The sequence below is a fragment of the Trichoderma reesei genome (genome assembly GCF_000167675.1).
Source record: "Trichoderma reesei QM6a unplaced genomic scaffold TRIREscaffold_15, whole genome shotgun sequence".
NCBI classification, from domain to species: domain Eukaryota; kingdom Fungi; phylum Ascomycota; class Sordariomycetes; order Hypocreales; family Hypocreaceae; genus Trichoderma; species Trichoderma reesei.
This window is the reverse complement of record NW_006711162.1, coordinates 512275-532750: the sequence shown is the minus strand read 5'-3', so window position 1 is coordinate 532750 and position 20476 is coordinate 512275. Positions and strand designations below refer to the sequence as shown.

The 20476-nt window shown below is 50.6% G+C and overlaps 3 protein-coding genes across 3 annotated transcripts; 1 reads left to right on the top strand and 2 right to left on the bottom strand.

Annotated features, from left to right (window-relative positions):
- Nucleotides 1-63: 63 nt before the first annotated feature.
- Nucleotides 64-3878, top strand: TRIREDRAFT_109341 (uncharacterized protein; the record flags this gene model as incomplete). Its single annotated transcript, XM_006967044.1, has 4 exons — nucleotides 64-684; nucleotides 766-897; nucleotides 946-1171; nucleotides 1225-3878. 4 exons carry the CDS (start codon nucleotides 64-66, stop codon nucleotides 3876-3878), a joined length of 3633 nt encoding a protein of 1210 aa, XP_006967106.1.
- A 575-nt stretch (nucleotides 3879-4453) lies between these two features.
- On the bottom strand, nucleotides 4454-5305 carry TRIREDRAFT_65214 (uncharacterized protein; the record flags this gene model as incomplete). The annotated part of the gene is made up of 3 exons (XM_006966951.1): nucleotides 4454-4696; nucleotides 4750-5034; nucleotides 5096-5305. 3 exons carry the CDS (start codon nucleotides 5303-5305, stop codon nucleotides 4454-4456), a joined length of 738 nt encoding a protein of 245 aa, XP_006967013.1.
- Nucleotides 5306-12716: 7411 nt separating this feature from the next.
- TRIREDRAFT_109339 (uncharacterized protein) lies at nucleotides 12717-20428 on the bottom strand (the record flags this gene model as incomplete). The annotated part of the gene is made up of 4 exons (XM_006966950.1): nucleotides 12717-14257; nucleotides 14363-14843; nucleotides 15313-15451; nucleotides 15495-20428. The coding sequence occupies 4 exons, from the start codon at nucleotides 20426-20428 to the stop codon at nucleotides 12717-12719; spliced, it is 7095 nt and encodes a 2364-aa protein (XP_006967012.1).
- Between the last annotated feature and the right edge of the window lie 48 nt (nucleotides 20429-20476).

The following is a 20476-nucleotide window of genomic DNA, read 5'->3' as shown; positions in this document are numbered from 1 at the left end:
CAAACCATTATCTTGCATCTTCATATCTTCTCCTGCTCCTGTTCAAACTCTGCCATTATCATCATGTCACTCTTTTCTCACCGTTTCAAACGCCAGGCGGAGAACGGCACACAATCGTTGAAACCCGTGCCAGCTCAGGCGTCCATCCGGAGGAAACTGTTTGATGTCTTTTCGCGACCAAAGTCTCCCGCCCCTTCAGCGCCCGTCATTCAAGCGCCGGTCACTCCAGCGCCGGTACACAGCGGCAGTGAGAAACAAAGCAGATCTTTAGTACTACCCAAACCACCGAGCAGCAACACCAAGACAGAAGAGCCTTCAATACCTATACAAGCTTCAAACAGCAACCGGCCGAAGCCAAACGAACCTTCAGTGCTCATCACAGAAATACAGGCCGAAGCACATATAGAAAGCTCTGACGTATCAGAATCTGCCTACCACAAAGCTTGGTGTTCATTGACTGAGGAGCAAAAGCTGCTGCTAAAGGGAGATGACATCGGAGATCTATTCGATCAGCTCAGAGATGCCGATCAAAAGCATCAAGCTCAGTCGCTTCTTCGAAGAGGGCTCAAGGTTGTGAGCCCGTATCTAGATCGCCTCAGCATCACCATCGACTTCATCAGCCCCTTTGCCAGTATGAACCCGGCTGCAGGAACTGCACTTGGCCTTATCAAAGGCGTCAACTCGGTATGTTAAATTGCTCCTCAACATGTGGTAGTCATCTTTCCGTAGGTATAAAGATGCGGATTAACTTACGATGACTTACAGATATTCATTGCCATCTGCGGTGCGGCCGACAATGTGTCCAGCCAGATTGGATCGTTCTTCGAACGAATTCTAGCGATCGAGCGTTGCAGCGAGGTTGTCGACGGACATAGCCAACTGCTCGATATACACAAGGTCAGTCACGCTACTGGGACAGGAAATGGCCGCAACTAACTCTCCTAGGCATTGGTCAACGTGTACAAAGATCTCTTGCAGTTCTATCTGAAGACTATCATCATGTTCAAGAAGTCCGGGTTCGTCATACATCTCGCTCTGGATTGGCTCAAGTCAGACCTGTCCGGAATTATCGCCTCATTCACTACCCACGCGGACCTGTTGTCGAAGCTGCTCGAGTCTGAGACGTTTGCGAGCGTCCAGGAGATAAAAGACGAACAAGTGGAAGCTTTAAGTAAGCGATTGCCTTTGATACTGCGAGCATACGAGGCTGATGGGCTTCAACAGTTCGCGATACCCTCGACATCCACAGAGAAAACGAGATTGCGTACCACAATGAATTGAAGCGGCGTGCCGACGAAGCATGCAGCTGGATAGCATCCAACGACCAATTCTCCTATTGGAGATTAAACTCCCGGGACTCAAGTCTCTTGGCCTTATTCGGAGACATGGGTTGCGGCAAGACGATAACCACTGCTTATGTGGTAGACACGTTGTCACAGGGGCAGCTTGTCTGCTCTTACTACTGCAAAGACGACCAGGAAACAACAAAACTTGGGAATATATACCGCAGCCTCATCTGGCAGCTCTTGAAAAGGAAACCTGATCTGAAGACCCGCTTCTCGAGCTGGTATAAGAAGGCTGAATCGCAAAGCCAGGTGAATCCGACGCAATCCGACGACATGCTGCGCGAGTTCCTGTTCGATGCTCTTTCTTCATCCAAGCAATGCATATTCTTTGTGCTTGACGGCCTGGACGAGTGCGAGTCCTATTCTCAAAGGCAGATACTCTCCCTCTTCCGCGAGCTTTTAGAGCGCGAGGCCCGGCTCAAGGTCTTCATTTCGTCTAGATATGACGACGACGTTGAGAAGGCCTTACCATCAGGAGCCAGCAGAATTGAGCTAGGGGCAGGGTTCTCCCAAGAAAGAGACCGCATCATTGCAAACTATCTCGCGAGCCAGCTCAACATTCCGGAGCAGACTCGCGGGAAAGTGGTGGACAAACTGGCTGAGAAGGCTGACGGCTCCGCCATCTGGCTACGCATTTCTCTGGAGTACATCGGAAAGCTTCGCGTACAGAATGAAAGGGGTCTAGAAACCGCCTTGAAGCGGCTCCCGTCGTCGACAGGCCTTGCTGAACTGTACTGGAAGTTGTTCGAGAAGGTTTGTGCAGGATTGCCGGAAAACGAGGAACATCTCCGGCGGGCTCTGGAGACGCTTGCAGTGGCCCGGCGCCCCCTATCGTCCGGCGAGCTTGCTTACGCGGTATTCATCGAGACGGATGATGAAGGCCCTGCGACAATGGCAGAGCTGGAGGACAATGCGCAATCGGTGAACCTCCTTGATCTCATACGACCCTTCATCAGCACCACAACCGCAATAGATGAGAAACATGCACAGCTTCGCCTTGTCCACCAGTCTCTCAAGGAGCTCATATTGCAGGCTTCGCCATCCAGCTGGAGCTTGGTTGGGAAACCAGGGTGGAAGAACCAGACCGTCCAACGAAAGGGAGAACTCAACGGCTTCCTCCTCAAACGCTGCATCCAGTATCTCCTCTTTGATGAATGCGGGGAAATTGACCTCTACTCGGCCTTCACTGAGGGGTCCCTGGATGCCGATTTCTTCGCCATCGGAGGCATTCTCGATGACGATGAGGCTCCGCCGGAGTTGAGTCAGGAATTCGATCCCTTTGAGCTCGGGCTTGGGAGATTCTTCACCTATGCGGCCAGCGGCTGGACAACTCACTTCCATGATGCGGCGCAAGACCTCTGGCCCAATCCAACTGACTTCATCAAATTATGCAGCCACGGCTCCCAGCGCCTGGACAACTGGGTTGAGCAGTGGAAACGCCCAAGAAATTCGCGGAGGACCCAGTTGACCTTCCCCGAAGCCACAAACCATCTCGATCCTCTCGTCGTGGCGGCCAATTTTGGTCCGGTAGCGTACATGACTGACCTGCTCAAATGCAATCTCCAGAGTCCTGATTTTCTGCCCAACTCTGTCTGGGTTGCTGTCAGCAATTTGATTGACCGCAATCGTATTTCGACGGTTGAGCAGCTTTTGAAAGACAAGAGTCTTGGCTCCATTCTGTGCTGCACGTACTTCTTCTTTGAAGCCGTCCTGGGCTGGACAAAGTCCGACAGGGCGCAAGGTAACGCCGCAAAGGAATGGGAAGACATATTCGAATACCTGATCAAGGCTCTACGCGGAGACCTTCTCGAGGAAGGCAACGAGATCCTCTGTCAAGCAGCTCGCAACGGATGCCTCGTACTGGTCAGGAAGCTCTTTGAGGTGTCTGAGCATGACCCGGAGTTGAGAAGAGCAATCATAATGGGAGACCGTTTCAAGATGAGTGACTGGCGAGGAGGCCTCGCAACGCACCAGTCAATCGGCGAGGCTGCGTATGAAGGGCACGTGGAGATTGTTCGCTTTCTGTGTCAACAACCCGGGATCGAGCCTCATATACGCTACGTCAACCAGCACGGACACACTGTGTTCCATCAAGCCGCGAGAAGGGGCATCAGGGAAATCATCATGACACTCATCCAACGCTGGCCTGAAGGGGTCAACATAAGGAATAAAGTGAACGATGCCCCTCTTGGCGACTTCATCTTCCACCGCATCACTGGCGACGTCGAAGCGATCGAGACCGTCAAGGCGATGCTACGAACGGGTCAAGTTGACGCTACAGGCCTGAAGGATGATCCTGGCTATTCTCCCCTCTGTGCAGCCGTTCGAAGGGGAGAGATTGCGCTATGTAAGACGCTCATTATTGAGGGTTCGGCTGATATGTCATGCGCCGTGGGCGTTGACAGAGAGACTGGGAAGCCGTTTTTGACAAAAGATGTGAGAGTTCAGGAGACAACGGACGCACAAGAAGCGATGCTGAAGCAGCTGTGTTCTCTGCTCCCTCTTGCTGTGTCCACAGAATACTTATTCTGAGTTGTCAGCAGATTTAGTATTGATTGGTTAAAGCAACTGAAGTATCCCATAGCAGAAAGCTTTACGTGAAGGTATAACAAGTTCCGTGTAAGACAAAATATAGTTCTATGTTGATTCCATCCCGTCTTCTAACTATGTCGTAAACAATGCGAAGCGATGTCTCGTAATGATACTATCATGGCAGGTCGTGACGGACAAAGGAATCTGAGACGCTGGATTGTCGGAGACAGCCTGGTATTCGTCAATTCGTCATAGGCGAATACTGGTGATAGCCGCTTATACCTACCTAGGTACTGTGAGAGGGAGATGCAGCGCTTTCCTTAGACACTGCTACAAAGTACCATTCCAAAGAGAAGTGTGCACTTCATACGGATTGTAAAAGTTGCTGAAAAGCCAAAATGTAGGAACTCAATAGGGCTTTCCCCAAAATGATGGATTATTAGCGCCTTGCATTTGTTCTCTCTCCGAACCTTAGAGCTTCCGGAAGGGCAGGGGAGAACCGGGAGAAACCGCTGAATGAATAGAGGAGCGCGAAGAGAATCGGCGGATGTTGTGTCGTTGCAGTAATTTTGCGACTATGAGTCTTGGTCGTCTGATTTTGTTTCGGATGGAGCTTCGACCAGCGGCCGAACAGGAGCGCCTTTCTTCCTGATCACCCACGCGAAGTAGCCCAAGGAGGCGGCATTGTCTATCAGAACCTCCTTATGAAGATCCCACAAGATCTCTGAATCGTTCGGGATCAACAATGGCTCTACGAAATGGGGCTGTCTGAAAGTGATGTAGAGAAAGACTCCGTCATCCTTCAGCACTCGGTGAAGCTTGAATCTTCCGTTAGACATGGTCTGTAACGTTCTATCCTAGGAATACCTACCTCTTTCTGGTAGTTCCTCGTATCTCTTCTGACTTCGGGGCCGGGATTCCAAGGATCGCCGTCGATAAGAGAGTCCATCATGCCCTTGTCGAACGCAACGTCGATGGACTTGTCAGGTATTCCTTCCATATTAAAAGCGTCCATTTCTCGGTATTCTATGTTCTCTATCTCGTTCGCATCCTTCATTTTGCTTATTACTTCGTTCATCGTCTCAACGATATCCTTCGAGAAATCGAAGCATAGCTGTCGTTTGTAGCCCTCTTTCGCTAGCCACAGGGGAATGTCCTGCGGAGAGACCAATTAGCACTTGAATGGCAGTTATACTGGGGATTTTGGAAACACAAACACTCTCTCCGGACCCGGGATGCAGAATCATGGGGTTATCCTTGACTTGCAATCCCTCCCGGTTAAAGAGATTGCGAGCGAAAAAAGGCTTCAGCTGCTCGTAGGTGCGAAACCACTCGTGCCCCTTTTCATTGGACTTTTTGGCCGCGGCATAGTACTTGTCCCAGTACTCCCGAGTGGCAAGTTCTCTATATTCCTTCCTGGCTGTCATATTTGTGCGGCAATCCGGAATTGATATTGTAAGAAAGACTTCTTTTCTGTCAGTTCCCGCAGCCTCGATCTCTACGGAGGGAAGATCGCGGGGTCTTCGATTTTGCTCTAGCTCAGATAGCTTCACGTGATCTTACTCAGGTATAGAAGATAGAACTCTACCTTACTGTACCTTACCAGCAACGCTCCAATCTGGTTGCTTGATTGAGCCGTGCACAAGCCTTGATTAGTACGGCACCTGCCTTAGTTTGCCGTTTGCATTCCATTATACCAGGCCCTATCCCTTTGAAACCCTGAAATACAGGTGGCCTCCGCAGCTCATCCTATTGAAACTGTTACTTGGGATTAGATACCTCTAGGTCGTCATACCTTAGTAGTACCTTACCTTCATTGAATGTTCCTCGAGTCAGCTGTTGAGCTTTCATGGAGTTAAGCTTCTGCCCGTATAGCCCCGAGGTCTTCGACAACAGGTACTAACCTGAAGTAATACAACCTACCTCAAGTGAGGTTGTCTCCAACTGTTTGCCGACAATAAGCCCATACTCGGCGGGTTGATTACATCGAATAGGTAGGTTGAGCTTGTAGCCTCCGAATTTTCGCGACTTGTGTTACAGTTTGTGTCTCGACGCTCGCTACTCTCTTTGCATCTGCTTGTAAATTGTACCTGCCACCTGCCTAAGGGTTGTGCGGCCGATGTTGTTCAAACAGTTTTGCCTTTTCCTCACCCAGCCACTTCAGGATTAATGAAACCACTCTTCCCCCCCGAAATCCTTTCCCTGCAGCCTCCAATACCTCTTCTGTTATGATAACCTCCTTGCCACGCTTTTCAAGAAGCACAGAAACATTCTCCATGCCATAGATGCCATTCGATACTGCGGCTATCATAAGTTCTTCTGTAATTGCGATTTCGTTTCGCCGCTCAAGAAGCACCGCCAGCACCTTATGACCGCCAAGCGACCCCATCGCCTCTTTGATCAACTTTTCGGTAATGGTTATTTCGTTGCCTCGCCGCTCTAGGAGAATGGCAACGGCTTTTTCTCTCTGGCCATCGGTATTCGTCGCCGCAAAACTGAGTATCTCCTCCGTGACCACTATTTCGTGTCCTCGCTGATCCAGAAGCAATTCGAGCACATTTTCCTTCCTGTGACATGATTTGATGGCTGCCTTCACAACCTCCTCGGTTATTCGAATCTCGCCACCTCGCTCTTTCAGGAGAAATTTCACAACTTCATATCCATGAAGAACATTATCTCCAGCAGCGATCTTCACAATCTCCTCTGTGATGATGATCCCATCTCCCCATGTGTCCAAGATAAAGGCGAGTGCATGCTCGTCGTTATGTCTTGCTGCAGCTTTAACAATGTCTTCCGTGACGACAATCTCACCTCCTCGTTCTCTGACAAGCAATGCAAGACTATGTTCGCCATGGCTGTTTCCTGCTGCTGCTTTCACAATGTCGTGTGTGATGACGATTTCGTGTCCACGCTCTTTAAGAAGTAGTCCGAGCAACTTATGACCATTGGCGCGTCGTGCTGCAGTGATGAAGATCTCTTCAGTAATCACAATCTCCGCGCCTCGTCTCTTGAGTAGCAGTGCCATGACTTCTTCCCCATGCAATACATTTCCCGCCGCAGCCTTTGCAACTAACTCTGTTATGCGGATATGGTCCCCTTGCTGGTCAAGCAGCAATGCCACGACTTGCACATTGCACTTTTGGGCAATGCTGGCCACGGTTCGCTCCCCGATGTTGACTGCCGCATCAAGCTGCCCAATGAGCATTGTCAAAATGTCGTTGTTCTTCTTCGAATTCGAGACCGCAAAGTCTAGCATCCTTTCCGTAACTCGAATTTCATCCCTTCGCTGGCTTAAAAGGAGCTTTACGAATTTGTCGCCGTGCTCCTTGTGTGCCGCCGCAGAACAAACTGCACCTTCTGTAATGACAAGTTGGCTTCCCCTGAGATCGAAGAGTAGCTGCAGCATGTCTATGCGTGCGTGACGGGACTCCATGGCAAACTGCGCGGACCCGCTCGTGAATGCTGCTCCCAGCTGACAGAACTTGGCAACGACGTCTGTATAACCGGAGTAGATGGCCAGGTTGATCGGTGTTGCTCCACTGCTGAGTGAGGACATCATCTGTTCAAAGTTCGAATGGTGGTGGAAGGCGACGTAATCAACCAGTCCAGGTATTCCCCAGAATCCGGCAACGTGCAGAACAGACATTTCCTGTGGGATAATGTCGGGAGTCGTTGATTGAATCCTCCATAGCCACCGGTCTCGACAACGAGACTCGACCTTGAAGAACTCAATATGAGACTCTCGCACCTGGAAGCTTGATTGCGCGTTTCGTGCGTGTATAAACCAGCTGCGGATTGCATAAGCAACAAGGTCGTCATCAGGATCAATGATTTCATGGAAGTCATCGACAAGGAGATCCACACAACGACAGGCCACGTCGGCATTAGCATCGAGTGTGTTGACGAAACAGCCAGAACTAGCTCCGGTGAGAAAGTCTTTCACAGACCGATGCAGCAAAAGTATCTTGTCGTCCTGAATCTTCACCATTAGGCGACAGGAGGCAACGTGCTCGCGTGTGAACTGAAGCCTGGTCTCCATATCCGTTTCGTCTTGGTGTAATTCGCACGCTGATGAAAGCTCATCCACGCTCAGCGGCCGAAGAGCTACGACAACAAAACTCAGGATGCGTTTTATGATGTTTGGCTCAGGACTTTGCGCGAGCGCCGTATCCAAAAGCCTCTGGTAAAGAGAATGGAGACCCTTGGGCATATCTTGAAGGAGCTTCAGAGCATCTTTAGAGGGTACACTTTCCAGCTCTTTGCATGCCAATCCGATCCAAAGAAATGTGCCCTCCGCTTTATACCTGAGAAGATCTCTGATCTGATCTTTCAACTTCTGTGTGTAGTGTTTCCTCTGAGACAGCTTTGCGAGCTTCTCCTCAATGCACGTCTCTATATCTCGGGCTGCGTTGGGAAAGATAGCCAAGTCTGTGTTGAGGAATTGTCCAAGGTATTCCTGAATCTCGGAGTAGGGTCGACTAGTGACTAGGATGTGAAGATTTAGATCTCGGTTACCATCAAAGGTATCGTGAAATTGTCGCAGTAGAACCTCCTGTGACCCTCGATCGCATTCGTCGAGAGCATCAATGATGCAGTACTTATGACCCGTACTTTGATCCGCCGCAACAGTCATGAAAATTTCCCAAAGAGCGTCAAAGGACTCAAATAGCTTTGCTCCACGTTCGCGATACCTCGGCAAAAGGTAATCGAGTAGTCGTGGGTGCTGCTGAACGAGTTGAAGGAGAAGCCCTCGGACAACTGAGATGGCACTTCTTTGCGTGTCAAAGTTGGAGTCGCAGAAAAAGTATGCCAGAGTCTTCCCATCCGTCTCCGAAAAGACCTTTGGCAGTTCTTCGGTGAGAAAGATGGCCATCGTGGACTTTCCTGTGCCTGGATTGCCGTGGAGCCACAGGATGTTGTTCGGTTGGCCATCTGAGCGCACTTTCTGTGTAGAGCCCAGCCAAGCGGTGATCTCTTCTGTACCGATGATCCATTCACAGGTACCTTGAGCACGGTCTCCTTTCTTCCTTTTGAGTGCAGTCCTGTCATCCCGCGGGTCGGTCAGGAAGAGGTCGCGAAGACAGGCTTCGGCTTCCGGCTTCTGCTCCAGCACATCTAGACAACTTGTTAGTAAGAAATTGCGAATCGATCAATTGAAAACCTACATGAACGATTGGTGATAATCTCTCTTGCTATACACACAATCAGTAATGAGCTACACTGTCAGAAAGAGGGCACTCACGAGCTTGCCGACGACGAACAATATCCTTCGCGTTGGCGTACATTTCGGATATTGTTGCAGATACTGCCAGAAACGACCGATCTGTTGGGCTGCAGTACTTGTTGATCTTCAAGTGGTCGGTCTGCAGTGCATGTCTTTCGACGCCGGGAATACAGGCAGACGCTTCCGTCACGACCTTGTGCGTTTAGCATCTTCTCCGAATCCTGAAATCTGGCTACTCACCATTCCCTTGATGGCTCCCTTGATTCCGTAACGCCGCCCGTAGTCGGTTTCGTAGAGCTCACTGAAGCAAGATGCAGGAATTGAGAGCTTATTGAGCAGTCGGCAGAAGCCATGGAGCTTGTCCAGCAATATGGGCTCATCAAAGTCGAGCTCCCTTGGGATTCCGTTATGCGCGCCTGCGAAAGCCTTGAGATTCACGACGGCTTCAAGAAGAGGCTGCCACTTTGTCCCTCTAAAAGGTGTGCCCAGAAAGACGAGACCGACAGTTGCTTTGAGAATGTATTTGAACGTGTCTTCAGAATTAGCATAGAGCAAGCCCTAGCAACATGGATTAGTATGCACATTAAGTGCGAAAAGAAACCGCCGTATAATGTTACCTACATTTACAATGACATTCCCGCCCAAGCTGTGGCCGATGAGAAGAATTGGACAATTGGGTTCGTCTCTTTGCAGCGAGTGGATGCTGTGGATGAGCTCTTCTCCGCAGAGCTGTAACCGCGTCTTCGGGGCATCAGCATCCCATTTTGACTCGTAGTTGTATGCAACTATCCTCGACTTTGGCACCTTTGCAGGTAACATGTCGAGGTCTTGAAGCCAGTTGACACATTTCCCGCCGTCCTTCCATGTCCATGACCAGTCAACATTTGATCCGAGGCCGTGTACAGCAATAATGGTGCATCTGCTCGATATGTTAGACCAGTATCATCATTGATGCAATGTGTCCCCTACTCAAACTCGGCCTTGTCACCAGCACTACTGATGAGACCAGGATACAGGATCTCAAGAGGCTGCCTGGTACGTCTCTATGAACGGGTTATCATACTGTTGCTATGTATATGGCCAAAGTTTACGAACCGTATCAGGAGATCTGCTTTGCGAGTCAAAGGACCCTTGTCGCAAGACTAATAAAGGCTTTCTTCTAACATATAACCAAAGCCAAACCCCGAGGAAGCCCGTAATAACAGCTTGGATGAGTATAGACCCAATCTGCAATATGCTCATACTGCTCACCAAAAGGGTTCTCGAAGGCAGTCGACCAAGCTGGCAATGCGAGGAAGTACTACAGCAATCTCGACTGGTAGTTGCGAATATCGGATGTATGGTACATAGGAAGGCTTCATCAACAAGACGGGGCCAAGTTGCCTGATTTGAGAGGGACTGCCCTATTTAAAGGGCAGACAAGGCCAGGATGTACAGGATAACTTGTCATGATGCAGATGGTTATAGATTCTGCTGGGTAGATTGGGCACCGCCTCCAATGCGGGGATATAACGCGGAATCTTCAAGGGGATACGTCTTGTTGGGCGTGAGGCAGCCGCATAAATGGCCTCGCCGTGTCAGGGTAACATAAAGATGTTCCAGGGTCAGCGAATAGGAACATGAGGCGAACCGCTGGTTGCCGCCTTCAAAACCCACCACTGCCGCGTTGTTCTGGTCATGTTTTCATTGGTCTGTCTTGATCGGCCCCCCTGCCGTACGTTGGTGGCACGACGGCGACTTGAAAGTACGGAGTAGGTTGCTTTTCTTCGGTAGTTTCTGGATACAGTATCGTGAAGATAACTCTGGCATCAAGCAAATTGCAGAAACGTGAAAGAAGGGCGACGGAAGGTAGACGATGCCGCTCTCAATACGGTATATAGGGTGTATCTCTCGATTCGCTTCGGATACTCCACGCCCACTATTCCAGGACCCTCGGGTGGTGCGGCATGGCAATACTGAGAGGTCGATGTGCGTTTCGAAGCCTTACTATTGTAGTTGATAAGTTTGTACCGTCGCGCTCGACTTTGATGCCCAAGAATTCCGCGAATCTGTTGTCTTCTCTCCCCCGACTTGTCAAGTATGTATCATATACAGGGGCTCTGGGTGGGTGTACCCATTGTTTAAGCGCCCTACGTGGGTATGGAGATGGTATCCAGATTTTGAGTCGCGTTCTCACAGCGAAGTGCCCTCCGTTCTACTACTGGCTTAAAGTGCTGCAGAATGATTATCCAGTCTCGTTACCGAGCTCCTGGTCAGCAAGCGCGTTGATCCCGAGGTCCTGGCGGTTGTGTTCAAGGACAAGTCTAGACGAACCATCGATCGGTACGGAAGTCAACATACGCCCGACAGCTCCCGATGCATGGCTGTTGGAGTTCCTTGGCCGCAGAGCCGGAAGTTTAGGTGGGTGGTACGAGAGGGAAAAGCCTGGCCTGTTAGAAAATATACAGTTATGTAACAGCAGTCAGACATTTGGTAGTTGGAAATGCAGAGGGAGAGGTTGGGAGCAAATTATGAGATGGCATGCCGTCCACTTCCTTCAATCACACAACGGTACACTACACTGGTCCATCACCCTCTTCTGACTGAAATCTCGAGTAAGTAGCCAAGCATATTATGTTCATGGAACATATCAGGACCGTCAAGCTCGAGAAACGGCCCTCGAGAATCTGCCTCACCAATTCTCCACACAGCGCTATCGTCACCAGATACCAGACGAGTTGTGGGTTAAGCCAGAGATGTCGAAGAAACCGCGAGGAAAGCCGGATGGCAACATTATTATGCTGCCATGGGCGTCTCCATGAGTCCGAATCTTGGTCAGAGAGCAGTGCTGTCTCTTCATTGTCTTCCATATTCATGGCTCTATGGGAATCTTCCTTAGTCAAGCGTCCGGTGAATTCAGGGTAGGTCATTCTGCATACCTGGGGCCGGGCAGGAGTGCCATGTTCTGTTAAGTCCAATGTTGCTCCCCTTCTGAAGTCTTCAATATGGCATATCAATGAATTGACGACGCCTCGAAGAGACCAAGAATGAAAAGGATGAGCGACGCATATTTCCGTGGTATTGAGGGCATGACGTAGACGAAGCGAGAGAGACATTGTCATGCGTTGATCTCGATCGTCATACAACCCGTCACGTGTGATACATCCAGCTCTGCTACCCAAATCGACAGCCATTGCAGTCCGATACTCATCCTTCGTTTGAAGTTTCTTATATATAAGGCATATATTATTGGATGCCGTCGTAAAGGGGCTATTGAGAGGGTAGCTGACAATGTGAAGAGTCCATCGTCATCAATAGCTCGGGTTCTTCAGAGTTCGGCAGCGATGGACTCGAATACCAGAAGCTGAGCGACGCACAAGCAGGTATTCAACCAGAAGTAACCCGAGCGCCCAAAGCGGCTGCTATCCGGGACCGGGATCAAAGCAAGTCTTGAACACCTGCATCACCTATCTGCTTGCGATAACCCCAACGGAGACACGATTTGCCCAGCAGCGGTATTTCGAATCTGATAGATTCCGAAGCATCGACATCTATCGATTCCCAACAACATGAATTGACATAGGCGACAACTGGGTATATCAAGCGCTGAAGGCAAATATAATGGTGCATTTGGACTACACAATCCGAATACTCCTCACTTTACAATCTGACGACCACGTCGGCAAATTATCCATAAGCCGCCCATGACTCGTCAACATTCCCGCTCCGATTCTCTCATACGTCTGATTCCATTTCGATATCCTCCTCAAGATGATAAAGTACTCGTTCAAGGATAACCGGTCATCCGGCCACTTCATCTCCTTTGTACACAGCAAAAGACCAAATAGGGCCCCTGCAAATTTTCCAGGAGGCTCAATCTCATCAAACCGAAGAGTATTCTCCCAGTTGCCGTCATCAGGCTCTGTCAACGGTTCTGGAACCACCCTCATCTTCTGCCACCAGGACGACTTCTTCAGCTTCCGCAGCTTTGCTGCCGGCACTGATATCGTGTCCCCTTTGAACGCCATATTGCCACAACTTTCCCACTGGATGATGATGGATAAAGGCGCTGGATCTGCGGGATACTCAAAGAACTGAATCTCCGCCATGCTCGAGGCCCACGACCACGACGGGACGGAGACGGGGTTCTCAGCTCTTCGTGCTCGGCCTTTGACGACTCGCCACATTAGCTGCGTCTGCAATTCCTTCTCGAACATGCCGTGTCTGTACGGCGTCCCACCATCCCGCTTCTGTATTGCTGTTCTGATGCTTTCTAAAGACTGGAGCCGGTCCGCGGGATGCTTCAGCTCGGAGAGCACATGGTGCTGGATGATGTCGAACCACTTGCGATTCTTTAGATTTCTCCTTGGATTATCCTGAATCCCGTCGGGCCCTATACGAACTGTCCGGCATGACCAGACAGTGTCGGAATGAGTGAAAAAGGCAATGCGTCGCGCCATGAAATACTCCTGGGTGACCCATGCCCTTCCGGAAAACGTGCTGTCTGTCTCATCTGGATCGCTCATGTTGTTGCGATCCACGCAGTCAACATACAGCGCCGTGCCATCAGCAATCCCGTCCGCGTCGTGGTAAGGTATCCTGGTGAGAGTTGGCGATATTTGCTTGCTCGGAGTATTGAAAAGGCCCTCCTCGAAACTCCATCCCCTTGAGTCCGCAATGACGAGGGTTGCACCTTCGATCACGTCGCCTAATCTTGTTGACTCACGGAGTGTTTCCTCGGGGTCATCCTGCACAACGCAGAGCAAGTCAATCCAGAAATAGCGGAAACCAAGGCTCTTGGTTAATTCCATTGCCTGCTGCAGCGTCTTGGGAAACTTGGTCCAGGAAATACCCTGCAGATGAGTCTCAAGGCTCGCGCGGGTTGTGCATAAGGGATCCCTGAGGACTGCAGAGCGGTAGCTAAACACGACGTAGTGGCCTCGAGAGCCCTCTGTATTGATCAGACGAACGGATTCATCATCCTTCTCAATGCCAGAACTCTGTGGCCTGAGATCGAGGACGCGTGTTGGGAGGATCGGCTCTTTCTCTCTCTCAAATGGAGGGCCTGCGACTGTCTCGAGGCATTTTGGATGGTTCTCCCGGCATGTGGCGAGTTGGTGCCGCAGACGAGCAAGTATCTGCGGACTCCCGGTATAGGGAACTGGGACTCTGCCAACTATGCGCTGGAAAGTATGAGGGCTCTCTACATGACTGACAATGTTAAAATGCCGTTATGCATCCAAGGGTGACCAACATTCTGTGTATCTCAAATCAACCGTACCGTCATCAGTATAGAATCGCAGCGTGCAAGGGACATATCCATCGCGCGGAGTAGCATGCGGATGGTCGTCAACAGGTATCCAGATCAGCATCCCCATCAGCGGGAATTGGTCCTCCACCGGGTTCGAGGTCATTGGCGTAGCCGTCCCATACGTCCACCACGGGCTGAGGAAGATTGGTCTCTCAGCAATGCCCTGAAGGGTTCGATACTGCATTGTGAATGCGTTTGCGATGAGCCAGCACATGGCACATGATCTGACTCTCTTGGTGAGGTCCAATGCATTCTCAAAAAGGCGCATGCCATACTTGGACGTTATCGGCATGACATTCTCTAGCTCCATCTCCCTCCAGAATCTCGGGGGAGAAGCGAGCTCGGCAGTCAGTGAAGGAATTGAGATGCGGCGACAGGCGTCGCAGAGGTTGTCTTTCGACGGGTAGAGTATCTTCTTGAAGACTGGGTTCGAGCCTCCATCTTCGGGCAGCTGGTCCATGGACATCGAGAAGTATGCTCAGTGTGGGTGCTGTGATCTGGTTTTGCGTCAATAAGATGGTCGTCGTTGAAATCATATCGTGAGTCTTTTCGAAAATCTGAATGTCATGGCCATGTCCGGGGGTTGCGTATCATTTCAAATTGTCAATGCTTCAATCGTCGATGCTGGACAGGGGGTAAGGTGCACCCCCCCCCCCCGGCCAGGGATGTGTTTAGAAGCGTGATCAGTATCTTCAGTACAGAACTCCTGCTCTGTAGCTGTAGCCTACTGTCATAGAAGTTGAGGCAGAGCAACGAGGAAAATCGCGGCGCTGGTTTGGCGAGAGAAGAAGCGCCGATACAACGGAATAGTGATGCGTACCTAAGGCTCTAGTAGGCCCATAAGGGGGAGGGGAACAGGTGGCCGGCTCTGACCCGTTCAAGTCAGCCGAACGGCACCGGGAAAATAACCTGAAGCTTACCTTACTGTATTTAGGTGCAGTGGAATTTTCTAGTGGGATCAGAGCAACGAAGCTCTTGGAAGAGAGCATCCATGAAATGACAGGGTCTGGGAATTTCCCCGAAAAGTCCTCAAGCAAGCACCATATAGCTACAGTAAACCTGTTGAATTCCGCACATCAGACACAGAAATGCTTCCTAAAACATATGAATCTTCTTCGCCGAGTGAAACATTGTCGGCAAAAAGTCCCTCCCCTCATTTAGATTCTCAATCGCTTGCCTCAGGACCGGCGGCGTATTCTTCAACACGGTAGCACTTAAATGCTTGTCGAAATGCTTGGCCTTGGTCTCCGCAACCTTTTCTATAAACGGTAGAATATCCCAAAAGTGCGACTTCTCGTCGTCATCGCCGGCGTCTCTTGCCGTGGATGCGGTGACTGTAGTGGAACTGCGGATAGATGGCGGTCGCGAAGTTGGCCTGGCGTCTTGATCTCCGATATTGGATACCGAGTCTTCGGGCCGGAGTTCTTGGTTGGGCAACATGTCTGGAGTCTCGTAGCTTGAAGCAGTGAATTGCGATTGAGGATCAAAGGGGGCAGACCACATGTCGTCCTGCACTACGCTGAGTGCAGAATCCTGGGAGTGAAACTCCGAGTTTGGCGGCATCATCTGCGGCATCTCGCTTCTCTCTCGAGGGTACTCGTCCACATAATCGTACTCGTTCTGTGCGTGATCGACGTGGCTGTCGTTGGTTTCAGTCCTGTCCGCTAAGCTTTCCCGACTCTCCCCAGGGTCATATTCCTCCTCGTCCCTCTCCTCCACCGTCTTGAGATCGCGCAGTATGCGGCCAACGAGTTTCCTCCTCTTGAGCTTACGCTCTTTGGACTTGAGGAGCATTGTCAGAATCTTGCACATCTCCTCCTTCTTCCGGTTCATATACGTATTCCACGCATTGACCAGACCATCTTCGGGGGTGCAACTGTCGAATTTTATCTCACTTGTCGGAATGCGATAACCGTAGAATGGATGCGTCGAGCCCAGTTCAAGATGGCAGAGGAACCAATTGGCATTGGACACACCTGAGCACCTCGCGAGCACCCATTCCCCTGCTACCAGTCGCAAGTCGTCCTCCTGGATAAACTTAATCATGCCGCTGATGGTCCTCTTTTCGTCCAGATCATGGCCCTGTTGGTTCTCCGGCACTTCTTTCTCTGCTTCTGCATTGTTATCAGGGTCGTCCAGAGTCGTCGACTCCAGCATCTCGCTCTCTAGGTCGTCGTCATCCTCCTCTTTCCCTTTCTTCTTCTTCTTCTTCTTGTCCCTTTTCATCTTATCCCACAGGCCCTTGGCAGTGATTTTGTGTTCCTTCTTTTTCTCCACTTTCTTGATCTCCTCCTTTGTAGCGGTCAAGTCAATCCCGTCAATGACCTCTAATTGTTTCTTCACAAGACTGCTCTTGCACGAGAATCGGACAATGACCTGCGCGAAACCAGTGCTGATGGAGCAATATCCGGATAGTATCTGGTCTCCACTGGTGGTGTGCTCGACTTGTTGCCGAAGGCCCTCCATATCTGCCATTGTGATGATCACTCGTTGAACGTCGAAAATGCCCTCGATCCCTGCATTGGTCACGATGATCGGATGCGGTGAGGCCATGTTCGAGTAGCCAGCGCCAAGGTCTTCGACAATGGAGTTGTCTTGCTGCGGCTCCTCGACTCTGTATCGAATCCCTCGAACTTGTGGTGGCAATTGATCTGTGAGAAATTCCTCATCGAGCTTGGCTCCCTGAGTCAAGGCCATGGCCCAATTCTGTAAATATCTGGTGATGTTCTCATGTGGATTTGTAACCTCAGTCCGTGACGTGTCTTGCGAAGAGGCGGTAGATGCCTCTGTAGCAGGGCCTGCTTCAGAGAGCTGCTCGACGAATCTGCTCTTTCTACCTAAAGGAGGGCTCTGCTCCTCAATGTTCTCGTCGGGCGAGGGAATCTCAGTTGGGACTATCGCAGATACATCATCTGACGGAACAACCTCATGGTCTGTAATCGGAGAGACAGGCTCCTGTTGCTCATCGATACAATCGAGTGTATCGACCGCACGGACAGGCACTGGCTCAGGTTCCGGTTCGAGAGCGACGCGTATCGTTCCCTCCAGAGATTCATTGCTTGGGTTGTAAGCTGGCCTGCTGGAAGGATTGATGATCCATCCGATGAACTTGCTGACAATCTCAAGCTCAAGTGGCAGCGCGTCCTTTCTACTTTGGCTACTGGCCTGGCTTCCAACTATATCCAGCTTTGACTGATTGGCCGATGGAGATCTCAAGTCTTGCAGTTTGAGGTGTTGAACAATGGTAGCGATCGCTTGTATCCATTCGACTTCCTGCTTTGGAGGAGTAGTCTTCTTGAGAAAGTCGATTGTATCGCGTAACAGGGCGACGATGGCATGATATGAGCGTGTAGTTCTCACCATCTTGTCCTTTTCGACTTCTGCAAGGGAGTTTCGGTTGTGAAGCCTGCCATTTCCCGCTCTGTACGCCTCTTGCGTCGATGGATACATTGAGCGCCCTCGCGTCGGGTTCCCTGCATCATAGCCTGTCCAGTTGAAGACGGAGACGTCGTTGTGTGTAGTAATCGCCTCATCCAGGAGTCGACACAGTGCTTTTTCATAGCCTTCGGCCGAGAATGTCGGAAACCGAACGCCCAAGATGCCCATGAGCGAATATGCGCGATCGAATGGTTTCGTAGTTTTCCGCTGGCACGCCAGGGCCATGACTTCTTGAGTGGTGAATCCGTATCTCTTCGTTCCCGCTATCCACGCGTCCAGAGAGGTGATGTTTGCAAATTGAGCGATGAAACTTCGATCCTCTCGTATCAGAGGCTTGACTTCCCCTACCAGAACATGCAATATGTGGGCGAGGATGTTGGAAAAGGCTTCCTCTTTCTCTTCAGTGCGTTCGAAGCCGTCGACGGAATAACGATGCTTAACTTCAGGGAAGGACTCAAGCAGCTCTTGGAACAGCTTTTTTCTCATCTCAAGCTTCACTCTTTTCTCCGCTTTCCTTTTCAGTTTTGACAAAGCCTTCACTTCAGCATCAGTTGGTTTGTTGTTGCTCTCTTCCCTCCTCTTTTTCTGAACAACGATTGGGAACCGCGTCTCATCGTAACATTCAATCAGTCCCACAGCCGCAAAGTAAATGGCCTGAGCCATTTCAGATCTAGCGGTCTCACGGGAGAGGTCCTTGGGAAAACAAAAGCCCACCAGCTCCAGAGCCTTAATGAGAGACAGCGCACGCAATACCCTATCCTCAGCATCCGCACCACTCTGAGGGAAAGGGTGCTCAGGAACCTGGAAAAGCTTCTGCTTTCCATTCTTCTCTTCGCTTGCCGTCTTCTGAGGAAATCGACTTGCCAAAGACGGGTCCCAAAGAACCGACATCTCGCGCAGCAAGTCGGCTCGCAGGTCTTGTTCTTCCTTGGTATCGCTTTTGGTTGGTTCCGGCTTGATAACGTGGAACATCGTGTCCACTATGTTCCATGGCATAGCAATAGACGTTAGGAGCCGGTTGCTCAGCGATTGTGTGTCGTCTTCAACTTCCGCCTCATCTGGCTCCGATTCCCTCTGTATCCTAGGGTATACAACCTTCGTCGCATCGCTTGGAGCCACCGCCCCCGAATTGAGCAGCGCGGTCATCAGAATTTCGGGCCGCCAGGTATGTTGACCAGGCTTGGCGTCGAGTGCCTCGGTGTATAGATCGATATACGGTATGAGGTGGTATAGTCGTCCTAGACTCTCCACAGGTCGAGGCAGCAACTTCCAGTCGGCGTTGACAAAGTAAGTCATTCGGCTCATCACCAGCTCTTGCAGCGTCCACCCCCTTGTAGACCACTCAACTTCCGAGCCATTGCCAATGTCTCGATAATTTTGGATGCGATCTTGTTCCTGATCTGGAAGCGAGACCAGCTTGTGATGATCGCCATCTGTTTGTAGGTATTCGTTCCAATGGACCTCTGCGTCAGATCCTTTTGGCGACTTGTCTATGCCAGTGTCCAGGTGAACCAGGGTGAATGAGGACTGTGCATACCAGTCTCCCATGAGCGACATGGTTTCAGAGTGTTCATTGTGGTTGCTCTTGTCGATACAGCAGGTATCAAGCCACAGGTAGCACTTCTGTTGCTTCTGGCCCGCCATCAGACCACCATCAAAGATTTGCTCAGCCTTCAATATCAACTGCTCTATCTTGATGGCAGATCTCCACAGTCGTAAGCAACGAATCATTTCCTCCACCGCCTCTCGAAGATCGCGGCTGAGCGCATCAAACTTCAGGTCCTCCGCCTCTCTGTCTCTCTCCCACTCTGCGTCAAAAAGCCTCTCGTAGGCCGCCTTGACGGCTTTCTTGTGTTCATTGTTGTTGCTTCTTACAAACACATAGCTATCAGCTTCCACGAGGGATGTTGTTGTGGTTCTTTCAGCTCCACCACTCTTTGCCTTTTTGTTGAGATCTCGGTATGCCTTGCTCTCCATATCTGAGACTTTCTGGTCGCGCAAGATCTTCTCTAGATCAGCCTTGGCTTCTGTAATCTCGGCATGGACCTTTTTGCTTTGGTGATGCATCTTTAGGAGAGAGGCGACATAGCAGCCTTGCTCGGCAAGCTTCTCATCGAGTCTGCTCTTCACTGCGCAGCCGTTGACGTTTTTCCTTTGCTGCGTTACCTTTTCCTTGCAGTACTTGAGAATCACTTCGACATCAGTCCGCTCCGGCTTGTACCACACTGGATACGACTGGGACACATCGTCTCTGGCTGCTCGAAGCAGATCAAGATCGACTTCTGGGTCCTTGCACCGATGCGATACCATACAGTACGGCGCTGTTGGATCAATGTCATCAACCAACATGCGGTCGGTGATATCAAACATCCGGTAAGGCCTCAGCCCGTCAGAGCGAGTCTTTGCTAAGAAACCGACATCTTGGATCCTGGTGAGGCTTTTGCCCGGTTCGCGGGTAATTTCTGTTCTGAGCTGGGGGACAAGCCACGATGTGACGATGCTTCTCAACATTTCCTCGTGGAATCCCATCGTCTTCAGCATCTTCTTGGCTACCAGGACTCGCTTTGAAGCGTCCTCTGTTTCGAACTGGTCCGCCATGATAGCGTTGCGTGTGGAGGACAACCCTCCGCTTCTGCAGACAAAGAA